This window comes from Botryllus schlosseri, chromosome 16 (genome assembly GCF_051294905.1).
Source record: "Botryllus schlosseri isolate E-star chromosome 16, Bs_hap1, whole genome shotgun sequence".
In the NCBI taxonomy this organism is placed as follows: Eukaryota; Metazoa; Chordata; class Ascidiacea; order Stolidobranchia; family Styelidae; genus Botryllus; species Botryllus schlosseri.
In genome coordinates, this window is record NC_137251.1 from 3,759,488 (window position 1) to 3,779,066 (window position 19,579).

Genomic DNA, 19,579 nt, shown 5'->3' on the forward strand with positions numbered 1-19,579 from the left:
AATTTTCAAGTCCTTGGTCGACTCGAAGTCGACGCTTTCGTTTTCGGATTTTTTAATTTGCCTACTCAGCTCAGGTGTTTGATGACTTTTTCATACCTGCTAAAAATGTCCATTCCCATTACGAGATCCTCGTCAAAGGGAAATATCTACTTACACCCACCCAATAGCAACCTAACTAAGAGATCTATTGACTACTCGGAACCTATCATCTGGAATGCATTACCACCACATATCCGTGAATTGCCTTATAATAGATTCTAAAAAGACCTACTTGATCACCTCCTGTTGTTATACTAACACTGCCCTACCTCGCCCATCAGACATTGCTTCATTTATCATTTGCTACCATCGTTTAAATTTTCTCCTATTTTCCTTTTTTAACTATACATTTTTCACAGCCAGACTGTTCAGAGTCAAGTGTACCTGTTTGATGCTGGTGTGATCAGACTAGATGACCTTCACGGTCTTATCGATCATTCCTATCTAATACCGAATACTGTGCAGTGCATGCATATTTTCTGTACCACCATCACTGCCGTTTGTTATGTATTTTGGTCGGATGAAAAGACTCTCTCTCTCTCTCTCTAAAATATGGTCAAACTGCGCAGGTCGTATTGAGGTTCGCTTTATCTGTGTAGATAACTCATTATGTATAGTTGATAATCCGCAATACAAATAACTACAGCAGTCACTGCGTCTGAGCGGAAGGCTGTAAAAATTTCAATCAAGTGTGGAATAACAACTGAAGATGTAAAGTGATGTTATTGTGGTGCATGCTGGGATTCCTCGTGCTGGGTGATATTCAGTGTGTTAAAAAGATATGTGATGCCTCAACACCAGTATACGAATCAATAGGCCATGTAGCCGGACTTCGTATATAGTGTCGCAGTGCCGCCCGTCACTGTTCGTTTAGTGCTTAATTCCTTCTCATGCTGTCAGCGCCATGTGCAGAGTGGTCCGAAGTTGCAAAGAATTTCAACCAAAGACGTTAAAATGCCGTGAAAAATTGTAATACATGAAGATGGTTTACAGTGCAGAACCTACCAAGGTTCGTTTCTGAACGCAAGCCTCCAAAATTTCTGAGGTTCACACACAGAACGCGAACGTGAACCTCACGTTCACACTATCCCTAGGCCGTTGTTCGGAATTAAATCAACCTATAGTCGAGTTACAATGGAATACGTTGTTTACCGTGCAAATAACGCCATCAATGAATGATGCTCTTGACAAATTGTAGAGAATGCATTTTGATTAGTGATAATCATACTTCTTGATAATTGCCCAATTGTATTTCTCTCAGAGCTACGCCACCATTAAAAGGGCCACCTGTGACTTGCGAACAATAGGTTCCACATCCCTGAACTAAAGAATTACTGTAACCGTTTTGGAACCAAGGGACACAAAATCTTTTGGACTATTTTGAACAGCAACTTGCACTATACTTGAAAGTTCTCACGCGTTTTTTGCAAAGAAATATCAGGGGTGCACTTTTGCCGAAATCGGAATAGCAATTTCTAATTGAATCCCAGAGAATGACTACTTCATCATCATCATCATTGGTTTATTAGCAATTTTATCAGTTCAATACACCACAAAAAATGCGATACAATGAAAAGACAGGAAGATGTCGAAGCGACAAGGAGTAGTCTATGGAATCTGACACCCACCTTGGCCTAGGCGATGTAAAGAGGAGGCATGCACACTGAATGAAAGTAAAGAATATAGTATAGAAAAAGAAAGCGACAATTAAGGTGCGTTCAATCAAGTAGTATCTGTAACTAATTTGATCAACACTTATAATGGAATACATATTGCATCAATGTGGGCGGAATATTAACATTGTGGCGTCATCATACCATCCACAAAAATGCCGAAGCCGTTGTTGCAGCACAACGAAGCGGTATAGGTTATAAGCATCACTGAATGTCCCGCAAATATAAATTCAAGCAATAGATTTAGAATTTTAGATTAAGTTCTTCGTTTCAAGCCAATTTCAAGTCATCAAGTAATCGGTGTCGACTAAGTCGCTGTACCTGTATTGTTGTAGGCTACACAATGTTCTCGACACGCTCATAATTCAACGATTCCGCAGCCTGGTTTTATTGTGCTTCCGTCCGTATGTCACACATGAATTGACCGCAAACGAAGTGATTAGAGCGTACTTGTAGACTAGTAGTGCGATCTATCTAGTAACAATGTTCTATATCAGGGGTGGGCATAAGGCAGGGCGCATGCGGCCCTCAACACCGTTTTTGCTGCCCGGGAAAGTCTCAAGAAACGTAAGACTTTAACAAAATACGTACTAAAAATCAAATTACTGTGAGTACTTGATTAAACTTTTTCCTACTATATTTCAATTCAGCATGATAAGGATAAGTTATATTCTTATTACGGTATTTTATATTTTATTAATAGCGCGATAGTACGACCTTACAGCCCAGAGCCCATGCATTTTGAAAGGTTCCATTTGCTAAACATGACGGAAAGTGAAACATATTTGACTTAATTCGGACAACGAGTGTGATTTTAGATTGGCAACACCAGCAAGTTTATTATTTTTAGTGCTCTACATGCAAAAACCGATTTGCGAATGTGTTAGAGATTCGTTCTTTGTATTTATATTTATAATTTTTATATGTTGTAGAAGCGTATCTAGTGGTAATATTGTTATGATGCTGTCAGCATTGTGTTTCCTGGAGTTAAAGCAAAAGTACGATCAGCAATTCTATGAACAGATCGTTTTAACGTTGGGCTACTTATCATTTAAATCCGATTGATATAGGTTATACATTTATATTACTCTTCGACAATCGGTGCAAGCTTAAATTGTATCGTATGGATATAGGTGGACTGCCTATTGCATCAAATCATTTTTTCTCAACTTTGTGAGATTTCATATTATGTCATTCTATTTGACTGACAGTTATCGACGTAGTTTAGTAGTTCCGCGCCTATATGTGAGCCGTCGGTGAGAGACGCCCCTCTTTTTCTTCCTCCATTAAATAATAATAATATGTGTGCCGTACAGCGCATTGTTGAAGGTATAGCCTAATTAACTCGATATCCGTTACTCGATTCGGAATTGTTAGCGAGTCCATCTGTATTTTACTTTACTCAAGTCACCTTCTAATATCGAGTGACTTTTAGACTTCGCTCGAGTCCAAATGTGCAATTACTCACTATGACTTGTGACTCTAAGGTACTGTCTTGATCCTAATACTGACTACTGCTGAAAACATTATTTTACCATAGAACATCACGTACAAATATTCAATTATGACAATTTAATATATATATTGTATATTATATCATTTGGTAATATTGAAGCATGCAAAAACCATCAATATAGTCTCCATATGAAGATAAAATATAATTATAAAATAGCTTTTAAATATCCCACATACATATATGCGGGCCTCGTCCATAATTGATGACATATATAGATGCAGTATGCTTGTCATTTTTCGTTTTGGCATCTATAGCCGTCATGGGGATATGGGTTACCAGCAGCTTCCTCGTCTCGAGTAAAGTCGATATATTATTGCAAATACGATGAAGTCATAAAATTGACTGACAGCAAAAAATACTTGTAGTTATCGACCCACGTTATAGCGTATAATTGTCTCTACTTACAGAAGGTGAATGCTTGACTGAGGATATGCACACTATTGTCTGCAGTAGATGTTTAGTGTTTAGCTTCCAACATCAATATTATAGTAGTTGGGAAATATTATACAGCCCTTCTATTTATTGTGAAATTATATTGGTGACATCCTCTGAACTGCTATAATCTTATCCTGATATACAACAATTCCATATCTCGATTGCAAAATGCCAGAAGTTGAACGATTGACCATTGATGAGAGAAATGAAATATCAAATTTTGAATTGCTTTAGAAATTTGAAACATACTTTTCTGCATGGTGTACTTTAGGCATTACGTCACAATGTTGCACGTGTTGCGTCAGTCTGTTTAAAAATAGCCTAGAACTCGTTTAAAACAATAGTTAATTGCGAAAGCTTAGGTGACTTTTTGAACTTGATTCGTTAAATTTAGACAGCATAATTTTGCGACATTAATCAGTATAATAGTGACTAGCGAACGGCGATGTCGCAAACCGAACAATTAAAATCAAGTTAATGAGATTTTTATAGCACTTCGCCTAGTAGAAACTCCATTTAAAACCACGTCTAGTAACAAAAAGGCAGCAGCAAATTTCTCAATAAGTTGGAGTTTCCATTATTGTCTTTTGAGTTGTATACATTTATCGGAATATCTGAAGGTTCACCGGTCCGCAAAATCTGTTTTCAAATGTTGTGGTCCACCAGCTCAAAATGTGTAGAACCACTGCTGTATACAGTGTATGTATAGCCATTATAGCCTCACAGCGATCAAATGAATTGTTGCAGCCGAGATCTCGTAAGCTTACGTCAGAAATAATATAGGAAGCGTTGCATATTTTGTACAAAACTCGACTATTGTCGAACCCAGTCAATTCCAAGCGCGTAAGCTAGCATGGGATGCGTCATTCTGTTGTTTTTGGCGGCTTTTACTCAGCTGGCTTTCACGTAGGCCGGTCGGTCTGCATGTCGGTTTACATTTTTTTTCGGAAACGATTACGTGACGGTGAACCTGTTAATCAATGCGCAATGGCATCCGACCGCAATACTCTGCTGTTCTTCTCTGCATACTCTTGAGTTGCATTCTGTAAACTTCCGACTAATTGAGTCTTTTCGGATTACTGTTATATCGATCGTCAAAGGTTGCGACACGACGTTTTCGCTATCTTCACGGGCCGAGCGTAGATCGATACAGCCTTCACAAAGACATTGTGCAGTCTTTATCCATTGTGGAAACCTGCACGAATACAGAATACATTAATGACAACCTGCAATGGGACATGTGCACTGTCTAACACTCCTTTACATAGCCATGATAATAGGATTGCGGACTCCAGAAAATGAAACAACCACTATGCCGATTAGCGCTAGTGTCCTGTTAACGAACAGTGAATTATCTTTACGTTCAAGAGCAATCACAAAGGACATTGATTCTTGATGAAACCGGACATTATGATATTTACCACAATAACCGGTGCAAATTCGAAACTTAATAATAATTATAACGTTAATTAGCTTGCGGTCGATGTACTCGGAAAATCAAACTTTTGTTTCTGCTCGTAATCACGATGTGCAGATACAATTTGAAAATTTACTATAATAGCCCAAACGAGTAGCCTATACATGCCTAGATATAGTCTCTATTATCATTCAACTTTAATGGTTTGCCAGTCGACAAACATCCAGAAATTAGTTTGGACGAAGTTTATGATATATTCATAGTTTAAGGTATTATACTCCGAGATTACAGTAGTTAATTAATTGTCGCCATAAATTGTCTTCCTCTGTCGACACGCAAAACAGATTCCTACGCATGCGATATCTACCTGTTAGGGTCGTATTCCTGACATATCTTCCATGGCGAAGTGCTGCGAAGATTACCGGTACGACCTCTATTGTTTTCGAGAAGGTTGGGGCATTCATCTGGGTCTTCCGGATCACAAATCAACTGTCGTCCAAGTGACTGGGTGAGCACAAATCCCCTGGTAGTTATGAATGACCCTTGATTGAATTCTTCGTCTCCCACGTAACCTCGGACCCCGTCGGTTTTCAAAACGGGGTTTTTGACGACCCGACGACAAGCCTCTCGAAGAGCCCGCGGTCTGAAACTCTCGCACTTTGACAAAATATCGTCTTCGTCATTCATGAAACTCCCGGTGATATTCACCACGGCAAGCTGGCTTGATACTGTTATATCAGTGACACTTTGAGTTACTGTCGTTACTGTTGATCTCGTCACTACCTCTGTCGTAGTTTTCTCCGGTATTGTAGTTTCTGGTATCGTCGACACTGTCTCAGTCGAAGTGTCATTTCGTTTCGATACATTCGGTCCTGCGGTTGGCTGAATGCTTTGAATCACCGGAGGTAAACTGTCAACGGCGTGCTCCGTAGCTGTTACCACGAAAGGCGCCACATACAGAGGCGCTTGCACTCGTGGGTAAGATGGCTGGTATTCGTTTTGCCACCACCCACTCGCTGATCTCCACCAACCATTGCGATAAACGGTATCTTGCTGATAAGGCACGATATGCAATCTCACTCTTGTTACGTCCAACAGTAGCACTATGCACAATAGCTTCATCATCGATCACAAGTCTTTGTTACGATTGATATTAAACTGATGCCTGTTCTTCAACCTACCAACATATATAACAAACATTAGGTTTATTATCATGTATTAACGGGTTTAACTTATTTACGCTAGCATACTGTACGTCAACGGCAATGCTAATGTCGATGACCACAAGCGTCATTCCGTAATTACGATGAAATTCGTTACAAACAGTCGCATTTCCGTCACGATTATAATATTTTTGTTGGGGCTTTGATCATCATACATTTGGCTCTGCGTGATGTAAAATCGAGATCGGCTTGTTACTATATCTGAGTTTTAGCTTCGCAGACAACAGTGCTGCCAGTAATGCCGAGAACATTTTAATGCATTTTAATATTGATATTGATAACCGCTAATAGATGCAGACGAGAGTATTTCGATAACAAGGGGAATGAAAGTAATCTTCAAATTAATCAATAGAGCACGGGTTCGGTTGGAGATTAGTCAGAAAAATCACTAAAGGTATATCCTGAAAATAATGCGGCAATATATAGGTGCGACTATAGCTAATTCTAGGCATGTTATGCGAGTTCTGCGGGTTACAGCAAGTTGTATAATCTATATACTTGGGTCATGATTTTTGCGTGAACGATTATTATAAGTTGCTCATTCGAATGCTATAAATTGAGATTTTGATACGGTCATAAATAAATTAAATATATGAATCACTTAGTGAGTCAAATGTGTTTACAACTTCATCTTGATCAATCACAAGGAAAATGAAGATATACTCATCTAATTACAATCTGCATTGGCAGCTAGGATTTCCTCTTGCTCCTTAGTATGATTCTACTTGACTCCAAAATAATAAACATATTTTCGCAATGGCTTGTTTATATAGAACTCGACAGAAGTGGTTGCAATTCCAGATTCTGTGCGATTTCCCGATTCCCCGAAAGTAGACATATTCGACGCGGAGTGCTACTATGTCGTGTTTGTGCATTTTATATTCCGACTGATCCTTATTATCTTAAAATATCGTCACTCATGGATAAGGAAGACAGATTTAAGATGGTATAATTGACGGACAGTTATGCAACATTCACATTGCGACGAAAGACAGATTTTTATATATTTATTTATATACTCAAACATACTCGTTCGCAAATGCACAGATTCCATTTATACGTATAACTATAGTTATCTAAAGTTAATTTTATGTTTCAACCAGCCACACTACCGAAAGAAACATGCTACTGTATGTGTTTCGGTTCAGTAGGCTATACTGTTCCGGAAATGAACTCGAAAACAGAACAGGTGATAGAAATTTGTGACAATTAGGCCTACATTCTCGATTTGGTGATGACAATTAATAGGTCCGGTACGTAATGTAAGAATCGAATAACGTGATGGACACATTCCTGTAGGCAATTAATTGGTGATGACGTGCTGCTCATGATTATGTTCGTCTTAATTATTGCAAAGACATTCTTGGATGGCGATCCGATCCGAAAGCACGCAGAGTGACGTCGCGTGCTGACAAATTTTCGCCTTTTCCCGTTTACGTGTGTTGTCAGTGATGGTAATACATTAACACAAAAATCAAGCGCTCATGCGGAATTATGAAATTAGAGCGCGATTATCATTGATTTTCGGAGAAGTTATGACGAAGCGTATCGCCAGACGACTTCGTCGGAGAGATTTTGCGATATTTTTTCGTGGAAAAAAGTCATTTTACTCGCTCACACGTGTAACAGGGACTCTAGTTTTGGTTATTGGAGCAAATCTATCCCGTGAAATAATGATCAGCAATATTGGACAGATTCTCAGCGATTTAACAGGCTTACGGAGTCTCGACATCAACGTTTGATTGAGGATTAGGGTAACACTGTAGGGAATTTTATGTTTTTAAATCAAACGCATGCGTAATGCTACGGAGCACATCTGAGCCTGTCAATGGGCCTTCCCCATACTTCTCATTCCGCTCTCATACAGTAACGGGCGAATATGTCTGTCTGTGCCTTATTCGCCAGTCTAAAGAGAATCAAAAGAATGATAATATCGATGAACAATATGCATGGAGCGAAAGAAGCGTTACGACCGCTTTGGACGGAATGGGTCAAAGGTGGCTGATACTGAGCCCGTCACCGCAAGATTTGTCTCCAGTAGTTTAGTTTTGAACAATGGTAAACTTGAATCATTGACAATTTAGGAAGGCAGAGCATTCCAAACATTCACTATATACTATGGTAACGAAAGAATCTCGCCGTAGGCCACGGTTGGTTTTCGGTTAAAAAAGCTTATTGTAGTTAGAGCGGGTGAAGTGGTAGGCTACGTATCTAATGAAAAAAAGAATAAAATTATAAGAAGCAAAGTCTATTGGAAATCTTATAAACTATAGCAATATCCTCAAGTAACCGTCTGAGCTCTAGATGCGAGATATGGGGGGGGGGGCTTCAAGACGCTTTACGTATGATTTACCATGGAGCCCAGCAATAAGTGACATGGCGAAAGCCCGTTGGAATATCCCCTGGATTATGTATATCTTCCAAGAAGTATGGATACCAAACTTCACTACAAAATTTAAGTTTCGGATGAGGTGTTGAATACAGTTTCGCAGGGAAATTTCTGTCTTTAGTCTTAAAGTATTTCATAATGGAATTTGCGGAGCGGCGGCCGAGGAGGAAGTTTGAAAAATTTACAATCAGAACAAACAGTAATGCCTATAGATTAAAATTGTCGTTAGCACAAGAAGTAGGATCGTCACGTTTACAGTACGGAAAATGTGAGATATATTGGGTCCCAGGGGTCTCTACAGATGCCAAATAGCGCACCTCTACATAGATAAGTTCAGCTGCGTAACATCTATTCAATTGCCGACATTGATGATGTCAATATAGCGAGTGGTTTACAACAACCAGATTGAGAAAGTGAGGTATAACTTCGCATCGTCAGCAAATGATTGTATATCACAGCTATACGTACGACATTGGTCAAGCTGTAGAGACGAACATGGTGAGTCGAAGCATAGTACCCCAGTCTGGATTAATGAGCGCCGACTTCAATAAATTGTTGGGGAAGAGACATAGCCGTAAGTCAATTCAATAATAATCATTTATCCCGAATTCCAGAACTAGCGAAAATCTGTTCAAGTTTGGGTACGAGACGGTATTGAAAGCTTTCATCAGGTATTATCTGAGTGGTATCCAGGTCACTTTGTCATTACTTATTAACCCTTTGCGAAAAGAACTCGCAACAGAGTAGTACTGCGTGCAAGAAGTGTCGCTAAGGGGTAAGAAGCGATGACTAGCGAGCTCGATACTACAGAGATGGATCGATGGTACATTTCGTAAAAATCTTTCCACTGCAGTTCGCATATATACAATGGTCTTCTAGGGATAACGACTGCTGTCACAATGGCTTTCATACTTTAAATTTCAATTTGAGACCACAGTGCGCAGCTCAACTTGAAATAAATACTCGGCGAATCGCAATCATCAACATGCAACTGACTCAGGAGTTTGACTTTTCGTCGTCTTCCCGAATGCGGAGGCTTAGTGAAAGTTGAACTCTTCGGCTTTGAGTATGTGACTTTAAATATGGGCTTATTATCTTTGAGAAGGAAACAAGGAATATCAAACTCCATGGCCAATTTGGATATTCATCACTTCGTTGCAGTCAGTCTGCATTACGAGAATTAGTGTTATATATAGAACGGATTTTGCCGATCTGGTGGCGTTGAATTCAATTCGGTTAATTTCCACCTTTATAGTTTGGTGGATCGACAGTATAATGTCATTTTTTTTTCGAGGAACGCGGAGACGTTAATGTCTTTGCTGTTCTGCTCGACAATAGAATGCCAGCTGTTTATTTATTTATGTGGTTATATGCGACATACCAACTGTAGATATGCAGAGATTTGGAGAATCTGCAACATCATACAACCGTAACGTTATATAGGCGTACCACGAATGACATGGTTGTGGTCTGACCCAATTTGAAGCGTTCAAATGAAATACCTTGTCGTAATAGGAGCATTATTAATCACAATAATGAAGTCGATTGACGCTATGACCCTGATAATCACCCGAAATTAATTACATTTCATTCCTTAAAGACTCACCAACCATATAGTATAGTTTCATTGGTACGATCTAGAGACGTTACGCGGTTGGAGTCACCTTAGCTCAGCGAATGGAGGGTTTCAGGACATTATGGTCTGGTGAGCTTGATTTAAGGCGACAGGCAAGTGTAATCGGTTATGTTAATCGAGTAGGGTTTCGTATAGTATTTGGTTTTCCGTGAAAACGCCGTCTGAAAGTTTTAATGTAAACGGATGGTGTACTGGCGATGTCGGCGAGGCAGTATCGACGACTTAGGGCGGACGCCTTCATGGTTTCAACACATTTCAAATGTTGTACAAATGTTTCTCTGTATACGGATTATCTTCCGCTTGGTTTCACCGCAGGAGTGATCGGCTGCCATACATCGGGTGCTAGACATGAGTGAAAACGCTAATCCTGGCGATTACGAACCAGTATGGTCATTCTGAATATCACACTGGATAATATTGTAATTCTCCATACGGCTTCAGTTTCGACAGCCTCACATCATGCGTATGTGGATTATGATAATCATAACCTTGCGGTTAACTGGCGTAACCTTAAAAGTACTCGTAGAAATAAGTAAAAACAAATTATTATGGGATAAGCTTGCTGACTGTATTCCGAAAGTCACCGTGACCTTTTTCATCCCTCCACTAAATCCGTGTATATATAGGCATGGGCAAGTTGAGGTTGTACTAAGGTTGTTCCGTGAAGTCCCCCGTTATTATATGTGCGAAGGTCATGCCAATATGCACTTACACATAAGCCTACGTGATTGCAACATTTTTTTAAATTCCAAACTATCAATCGTGACGCGGCTTTCAAGCATACGTCTCTTTCACCATTCCTAGAAATTCACACTCCTAGGATTAAAATTAGATTAACCGCATTGTCCAAATATAACCCGGTTTTATATTGATCACTGCAATTAAGCGCGATTGCCCGACAACATTGCAAAGGCGTTTCAAGATGGTTAATCCTTTAATGTGTAGCAAGATATTCAAATAATCCCTATGGTTTACATTCAATTGATTATCATAAAAAAATGTGGGTGTCAATGAAATCGGTCGAATGTTTCCTGTAAGTGTGAATCAAAAAAAGCCAATCTTCGTGACAATGTAAAGTACGAATTTTATACCAGACTGGAGAAAGTTCCTGGTATGTCGCGAGTTAACAGCGAAGATAATAAATAGCGACCGAAGTAGTCTTGTCAATAAACTCTCAATCAGAGCAATGTGGATAAATTCTGTTTAGATATAAGTAATAATTCCAACGCATTCCGATACTATGCTTTAAGTAAAAAATGTAAGCGAAAGGTTTGAAAAGTACAGTAATTACAACAATAGCATCTCGGCAACATTTGTATCAAATTTTATTTGTGGTACCGACTTCAAAATATTCACAAGGTGCAAGCCAATTCGCAAATAGTGCTTCTAAGAGCTGCAACATCGCACATCTCGTGTTCGATCGCGACAGCATTGACTAGCTATAGAATTGACTGAAATGAATTTCTACTTGACGAAATGTTGATAGTAGAAAGTAATAGATTTGTCTTCAAAGTGCTGGGTTGGAATAAAATAGTCTGCAAGCAACATCACGCGAACATACGCAGTGCGAGTAGTACCCGCAGTATAGCCATCATCAACTTTCAGTGGTAATGTCAATGTCGATGTTTGGATATATAGATAAGGCGTGTCATAAGTAAAGTCTCCCTTGTTGGATGGACGAATAGTAACAGAACTTAACTATCTCGAATTGTGCTGGGCCAAGAGTTTGTTGCCATTCACACACACAAACAGGCCTACGTAGTTATTACTAATAATTACTGTATAAAATCTTCGAGTGATCAATGGTCATTGGTCATAGTAATGCGGTCATGTGGATCAATGATAATATTTAATTTCAAGGATATGAAAAATATAGTCCAAATGTTAAACAATCATTTGCTCAAAAATTGTAGTAGCGCGTACGGCGTGAACAAGTAGTGAGTGAGTGTCAGCATATTCTATTACTTGTATATGGCCAATTGGCCACGTCTTATTCGTTCAATATCTTGTGTCGAGTAGGTACAGAAAGCCGGTTTGAATCATGAATATTGTGTACTGTAGCCTACATTAAATATATTACATTGAATTCATTGCGAAAAGAATGATTGGACACATCCTGGTGATCGACGGGTGCAAGTGTACAGATGAGAATGTTCATGCCGCATTTCTTTTGCAGATATATTCATGAAATAGGCCTCTCTAAAGCGACTGTCTGCTGTTGATCGAACATTAAACATCTCAAATGCACATAAAGGGTTCACTACTGATAAGCACCAGCGCGATCGTGGTGCTTGTGTCTTTAGCAACCGCACATACGCGACCAAAGGAAAGATTTGACGGGCGTCTGTCGATTCTATCCGAATGCCGGTTCTTCAAAACCAGAAAGCTGGTGCAGAGCTGCTTCAAGATTGCTCGCAATCCGTCGATTGTAAAAATGACAGGAGTAGTCCGGCAAAACGAGTACGCAACTTCCACAACCGAAAGTGTTCTGACGACGGAGTCTCCGCGTCGCTCGGTGCGCATGAAATTCCAACGTTGGCAAAAAGGAGCTACGAGTTCGCTGGGCTGCAGGACCCACCTGCACTGCGATGAATTTCTACCAGACTCCATTAAAGACGAGAATCTTAGAAGCTTGTCACCTTGGGACAGCTGCAACCATCACGACCCAGATAGGTAAGCGCATATATAGTTTTAGGTAATTACGTTTCGGTTCGGTTTATTAGCAATTTTTATCAGCTCAATACACCGCAAAATTGCGATACAATGAAAAGATAGGAAGGTGTCGAAACGACTTGGAGTAGTCTTTGGAATCAGACACCCACCTTGGCTTAGGCGGCGATTTGGCGACCTAAGGGGGCGAAAATAGCAACGGGGGCGATGGGGGGGGGCGAAAACGGACGAAGGGGGCGATAGGCGGGGGCGAAAACGTTGGAACTTTCAGTCAAATATGATTCATCATATGCTTGGTTTATTGCTCAGTTAAATTTATATGAGATCGATGTTGATAGAAAAGTGGCCCAATGCTTGACCCATTCCAGCCTGCCATACGTGAAAAGGATTATATGTCACTTAAATTTGCCTCATATTACACCTATTTCACGTGTTTACGAACTCTCTAAACCTCGTACCATCGGGTTGTCGGCGTACGTTTATTCTCAATTGATATACCGCAATTGTTATATCATAATCAAATATCAGCTGTTTCTGCGTGAGTCAGAAAGCACGAACACTTCTATAGTGTGTCGTTGCGAAGTATCCAGTGTTGCCAATTGACGCACATTGGGGGCCAAATTTTGGAATATTAGCACATTTTTACGTTAGTTGGCACCAGAATTTCGAGTTTGGCACGTTGTTACTACTTTCGCTCGTTCGATTTTCTTCAACTATCACTGTGAAAATTTGTTTTCAGCATAGCAAGTGCTACTTACTCGCCCACCCAAGGAAATATTTCAGGTTGTTTTACATAATTTTGACCTGCTGTAGGCATACTGGGGTATTACGTCCTATAAATCATTGTCCTATAAATCGTTGTCCTATTTCATCGATATTATACGTCCTGAGTCACTTTATCTGCTACCCACTGCAAAAGCCGATTTGTTATGTAAGTTATCATTTATGCTACCAGACATCTTCTAGCTGGGTTTATGAACCCGCTCTGAGTCTTGGTCTAGACGACGTGTATATATAATTCGTGATGTAACTAAGTAAGCTGATATATTGGAAAATTTGCTGGTTCGTTTTCGTGCCGATTTGGTTGTTGTGGTTGACGTCTGTAAATGCAACTTGACGACCTTATGCGCAGTGCGCACGGAAATGAATTCCACCAAAGTGTAGCCTACTAATCTTGCAGCGTAATTTTGCAGCGTAATTTAAGCGTAATTGAACCATTGAAACTGATTTCTATTGACATGTAAAGACATCTCGAACGATGAAGATAATTTGGTTATATTTCAGTCAGTTCGGCATTATGTTATGAAATATTTGACTCGCAAAGCCTTCCCGAAGTTGGCAACCCTGTGTATGACATCTGAAGGCGAGCGAAACAGTTGATTTTCAATCACCGATGTAGTTTTATTTGGTCTACTTTTTAGACGTAACACAATAGCATTGTTTCTCGTAGTAGCCTTATTTTTATAGCCTACTCCGACGATTGTCAAGACATTGATAACCATGTGCGGTTAGATTTGTGGAGGACAGTAAGTTGTTGTGATACCGAATAGTACAGTAATAGCCATCTAATTTATCGTCGAACGTTTAGGATTTAGGAAAAACGCTGTTAGGTTATTGAGGTCCAAGTATCAAAGCATGTCGTCATTCATGCACGTAGGAAGGTAGCATACTAACTGAGTCTGTAGTCACGAGCAATGTTCCCTCTAATTTTTCACGAGTCTGTGCGCAGCGCGCACTCACCAACTCACTGTGCGGTTCCTTGGACAGCGGTGCATAACGACTTAAAAAAGGTCATCACTTTGATTGGACTGCCGAATTACCCACTTTTCTCGTTAATTTTGTGGTGTTGACTAAAAAAGGTCATCACTGCGGCTTTTTCGTGCGCAGTTTAGATTTTCTGTGCGCAGATACCGTGTCAGCACTGCGCAATTGCGCACGCGCGCAGCCTAGAAAGAACAGTGGTCACGAGATGCCAATAAAACTCAGATTTGGGTCGCCTTCTTATATGGGGGGGGGGGGGATGAAATGTTTCGAGCTTGATAAGGGGGCGGTGAGTCGAAAAAGGTTGGAAACCACTGGCCTAGGCGATGTAAAGAGGAGGCATGCACCCTGAATGAAAAGTTAAAGAAGATCGTATAGAAAAAGGCATAAGCGACAAGAAATGAAGTGGCATGTCACGGAAGGAGATATCAATCCATAAGCTAATTTAACCATATATGACGATGTCATATGAATTGTGAATTATGAATTTATGACTCTTGAAGTGAAGTTTCTTAGCACGTCGTTGGTTCGAGAAATTTTGAGCCTACGGCACGATTTAGGCTTCTTTTTGGTGGGTTCCTTCATAGTCGAGTAAACGGATTATAGCGGCAAGTAGGCGAAACACTACATGAGAATCGGCTCATACAACTATTTGTGGATACAAATAATTTCGAAACCGAGGACAAAACTTCTCATGAGTAGCGAACTTCTACCCTAGGCACCCGGCAAGGTCAGCAAGGCTCACCCAAAATATAATCTTTGTACTGTACACTATTATAACCTTACTTCTTACTCTTGGAAATGCCATAACTCGAAATTTCGCAGATTAGCCTGCATGCAAAATATATAGGCAACCTATTTTTAAACGCTGTGAATCATAAAAGTTCTTTCTATCCAGATATCCCCAAGATATCAATGAAGCCGTCTGCCTGTGCAAATCATGCATAGATCTCGACACAGGGTGGCCGACGAACAACGGATACTCGAAGCCTATATCGGTGCCACTAATCGTAATGTATAAGGAGAAATCCGTCCCGTTTTTTCACCTGTGCACCGACGAAACGTGCTACGAAACAGTCCTGAATGTTGATGTCGCTTGTCACTGTGTTAGAATTGCACTCGGACGGACACCCGAATATGCTAAATGACCTTCGCGGATACTGTATGCAGGGTCCTGTGCAATGTATTTATTCCGTATTTATTCGACGATTGCCGCGTGACTTCTATGTCAGGAACAGTGGCACTATATATACATAGGTACCCAGCGCGCACGAAGACAACAGATCCTCTCTTGTGGGTCGATGAAGAGAATAGCTATAAATGCACAATGCACATTGCACATGCACAAGCGAGTTCGATAGAAGATATGGGTGACAATTTTGATATCAGGAACATGAAAATTCATCGTGGTATTTGAGGTCAAAATGGAATAGAAAACGTGACATTAGCATAGTATTTAAAACAGTATACTTTGCCGAACTACTCACATATATGTATGAAAAGATATATATGCTCTGCGTAGTATGTTTCCTGAATTATTACATGTTGATCAACTATATATATCGTTACTTTAATGATTGGATATGACCCGCATCAAATCATGCAGAAACTTCATATATAGCAGTGGTCGGGAACCTATGGCTCGCGAGCCATATATGGCTCTTTTGGGTATAAGATATGGCTCTTTGCCAAATATTTATTTTTGTACTGAATTGATCAATATTGCAGCTGCTTGTTAGTAAATTTCATCACGGCTAGAATAATTATATGTCGTGACAACATAAACATGTCTTTGAGAGGTAAAGACAATACCGTCTTCAGGTATTGGTTCAAAGGTTCAAAATCTACAAATTTAAGTTAATGTCCCGCCGGCGACCAATATCACTCGCGAATTCTATTTACCCGACTCGAAATCTTGGATTGTGGGATACGTTGATTAATCAAAGAGAATATCAGACATGGCGACGCCCATATCACAACGCAGTTTTCAAATACATATTTTCTCCCTGATCTACGGCACGAAATGAAGTGCCGTGGACGTGAAGTTCACAATTACAAAAACGAATTACAAACAGCACCATTGATGCTATCCATGTTCTTGATTGGTAAGTAGCTCTGTAGTACTGGTGATAAAATGTAGGCGTGTAGCGCAACCTTATATGTTACCGCCAAATACTCTGAGAATTGACAGATCGATCAGTATTTAGATTTTCGGAATCAGAATGACGGTTGCATTCGAATAATATCAGTTATAATATATTGTAAGTTATTTACGATGAATTCCGTTATCAACGACGAGGCTTGGCCCGTCTGTGCCTTATTACCTCTCGTTTCGCACTGCCTCACCTGCCTCCCCTGACCCCGCGCCACTGATATCATAGCTTGGAGTGGGTGGGCTTATATACTTCTATGTGTCGGAGGTTTTCTCTGGGCTCCTCGTCGCCGACCTCACTGCAGTTGCAGTGCATTAGAAAATCCCAGACTGAAAGTGAGCCGTGCTACAAGTCAGCAGTAAAAACCAAGACGGGGACGCATGGGTGCGAGAGAGAATGATGTATGAATGAGTGAAAGAATGAAGAAGTCGTCCCCAACATTATCAAAGACGAAGATTTATGAACATTACAAAAATTCGTGTCGTGGTGCACATAGCCTGAAAAAGGCGAGAAGCACCACTGTAAAAATCTCAATAATAATAATAATAATAATAATACTGTGGTGACCAATTTAGGGATGGTGTGAACCCGAGGTTCACGTTCGCGTTCTGTGTGTGAACCTCGGGAATTTGGAGGTTCGCGTTCACAACAGAACCTTGGTAGGTTCTGCACTGTGAACCTTTCTCATACATAACAATTTTCACTTCATAATGACATCTTTGGTTCGAATTTATTACATTTCAACTGCGGGCCACTCTATGAATGACGCCGGCAGCATAAAAAAAACTCAAAACGAGCATGCACTTTGACAATCTCAAAGATTTTACTTGCTTTGTTACAAAAATTCTGCTCTAAATACCCAAATTTCCGTTTGTGAATATATAGTGACTCTCTGCTGTGAGCTGACCCGCAATCACATAACATCACGAGCGACATATATAACATGTAGAGAGCAATTCAACCAATCAATGAGATCGATATCGTTTTTTGATGTAACAAATCTAGATAGCGTACGGGGTCTATCTTCACTTCATATGTTTACTGTGTCAATAAAACCAAATCCGTGCGATTGAGGTGTTGGTAACAGCAGTATAACTTTTGGGGTAGCCTAATATCGGTAGCAAGTATAAAAACCTGTATTACACTCTGCCCAATACCAATGTAGCAATACTCACACACAGAATACATTGCCCGGTCTGGTCAAGATCGTTAAGGCGTAAGCTTATATTCCCTGGCAACACCTCTCCGAAATTATTGGCAAAACGACGGATGATATTGATTTTATGGGAGTAATATATCATATGATTGCCCCGGTTGATACATTTAGTGACGTTTGAATCGCCAAAATGTACTTCAGCATTATGGCATTATGTGGCTCGAGTCGTCGCTAGGTATCGTGTACATTAATATAGGCTATCACTCCATTGAAAGATAGGGTTGGAATTAGCAGTATGACGTCACGTGACGTCACGAGGTTCACGTTCGTGTTCACACAGAACCTTTCAAAAAGGTTCGCGTTCACACGAACCTGAACCTTTCAGAGGTTCACACCATCCCTACTGACCATGTTTGGCTCCACCTACGCATGTGATTATGGGTTCTCGCATTTAAAAGGAGCACCACAACGAACCAACGTTCTCGTAACTCAAGTTTTGCAAGCTAAACCTGCATGATCAGTACGAGTGTTTACAGAGAAAATGTGGCTCACACGACGAATCCCATGTAGTGAGTTCGATTTGGGGCCACCATGACGTCACGGATTTTCAATTGTGACGTAGCAGTTGATTAACATGTACGGCTCTTTGTTAGTTGAAATGGAAAAAATAGGGCCAATATGGCTCTTCTGACAAAAAAAGGTTCCCGACCCCTGATATATAGTAGTATAGGAGATAGCAGCAGCGCGCGATCTAATTCCCGGGGTCAACGATACTGCGATCTACTGATCAAATTGCGTTAGGTCCCTGTTTGTATTGACGTTTCGACCGGGCACTGTCGTGCAGCCGATTAAGCATTTTTCCGGCGACGTGATTTACTCTTGACGGAGACGTCTCTTTATTCTACTCGGTCGTAGGAGTGGTTGCTCCTGAGCCGATGCTTCGTTTCTCTTCGACGCGATGATTTCGCCACAATGCAAAATTCGAGACTTTGTTGGTTCCGGGGCCATGAACAGAATAAAATTTAACGTTTCGTGATCAGTGTCGCAATTGCTATCTTTTGATTCGGCTTTTACCAAATTCGCCCTCGGGAAGCCGGCCAAATATTGCTTCAAATTGCCTTTGGCCAAATGGAGCAGTTGTTGTGATTTAAGTGCAGTGAGTCATGGTGCGATATGGTTTGTGTCTAGTCTACCAAACATGAGTGGTCACTGGTCAATGTAGGCAGTGATGGCTTTACGATTGGTGGTCCCTATGTGTAAGTCATCGCGGATTCTGGGAGGCTCCGCCCCCAGACCCCCCTTTCACACATCATTGCGGTTTCTATATCGTTTTGCAAACATATTAAGTCAAAAAGTGTGGTTACAAATTATTTCGCCTAAAAACTGCAGGAATAAACATTTCCTGGTAGTAAAATCTGTCATTTGCAGTACATCAAGTAATATTGGACTTTTCTAACGAATGCATCGATTTGATTATTAACCCATCTGTACGGTATCATCTTCTTGATGGG

General features: G+C 40.3%; 2 protein-coding genes and 1 long non-coding RNA gene across 3 annotated transcripts in view; 2 read left to right on the forward strand and 1 right to left on the reverse strand.

Annotated features, from left to right (window-relative positions):
- The window catches only part of LOC145458615 (uncharacterized), a 361,279-nt gene that overhangs the window by 322,983 nt on the left and 18,717 nt on the right, over window positions 1-19,579 (forward strand). The window lies entirely within an intron of this gene.
- On the reverse strand, window positions 3,294-6,253 carry LOC145458437 (uncharacterized). Its single transcript, XM_080336804.1, has 2 exons — window positions 5,448-6,253; window positions 3,294-4,858 (listed from the first exon to the last, which is right to left on the reverse strand). Exons 1-2 carry the CDS (start codon window positions 6,203-6,205, stop codon window positions 4,618-4,620), a joined length of 999 nt encoding a protein of 332 aa, XP_080192930.1. The 5' UTR covers window positions 6,206-6,253; the 3' UTR covers window positions 3,294-4,617.
- Window positions 12,500-19,104, forward strand: LOC145458611 (uncharacterized). Its single transcript, XM_080337030.1, has 2 exons — window positions 12,500-13,001; window positions 15,658-19,104. The coding sequence occupies exons 1-2, from the start codon at window positions 12,571-12,573 to the stop codon at window positions 15,905-15,907; spliced, it is 681 nt and encodes a 226-aa protein (XP_080193156.1). The 5' UTR covers window positions 12,500-12,570; the 3' UTR covers window positions 15,908-19,104.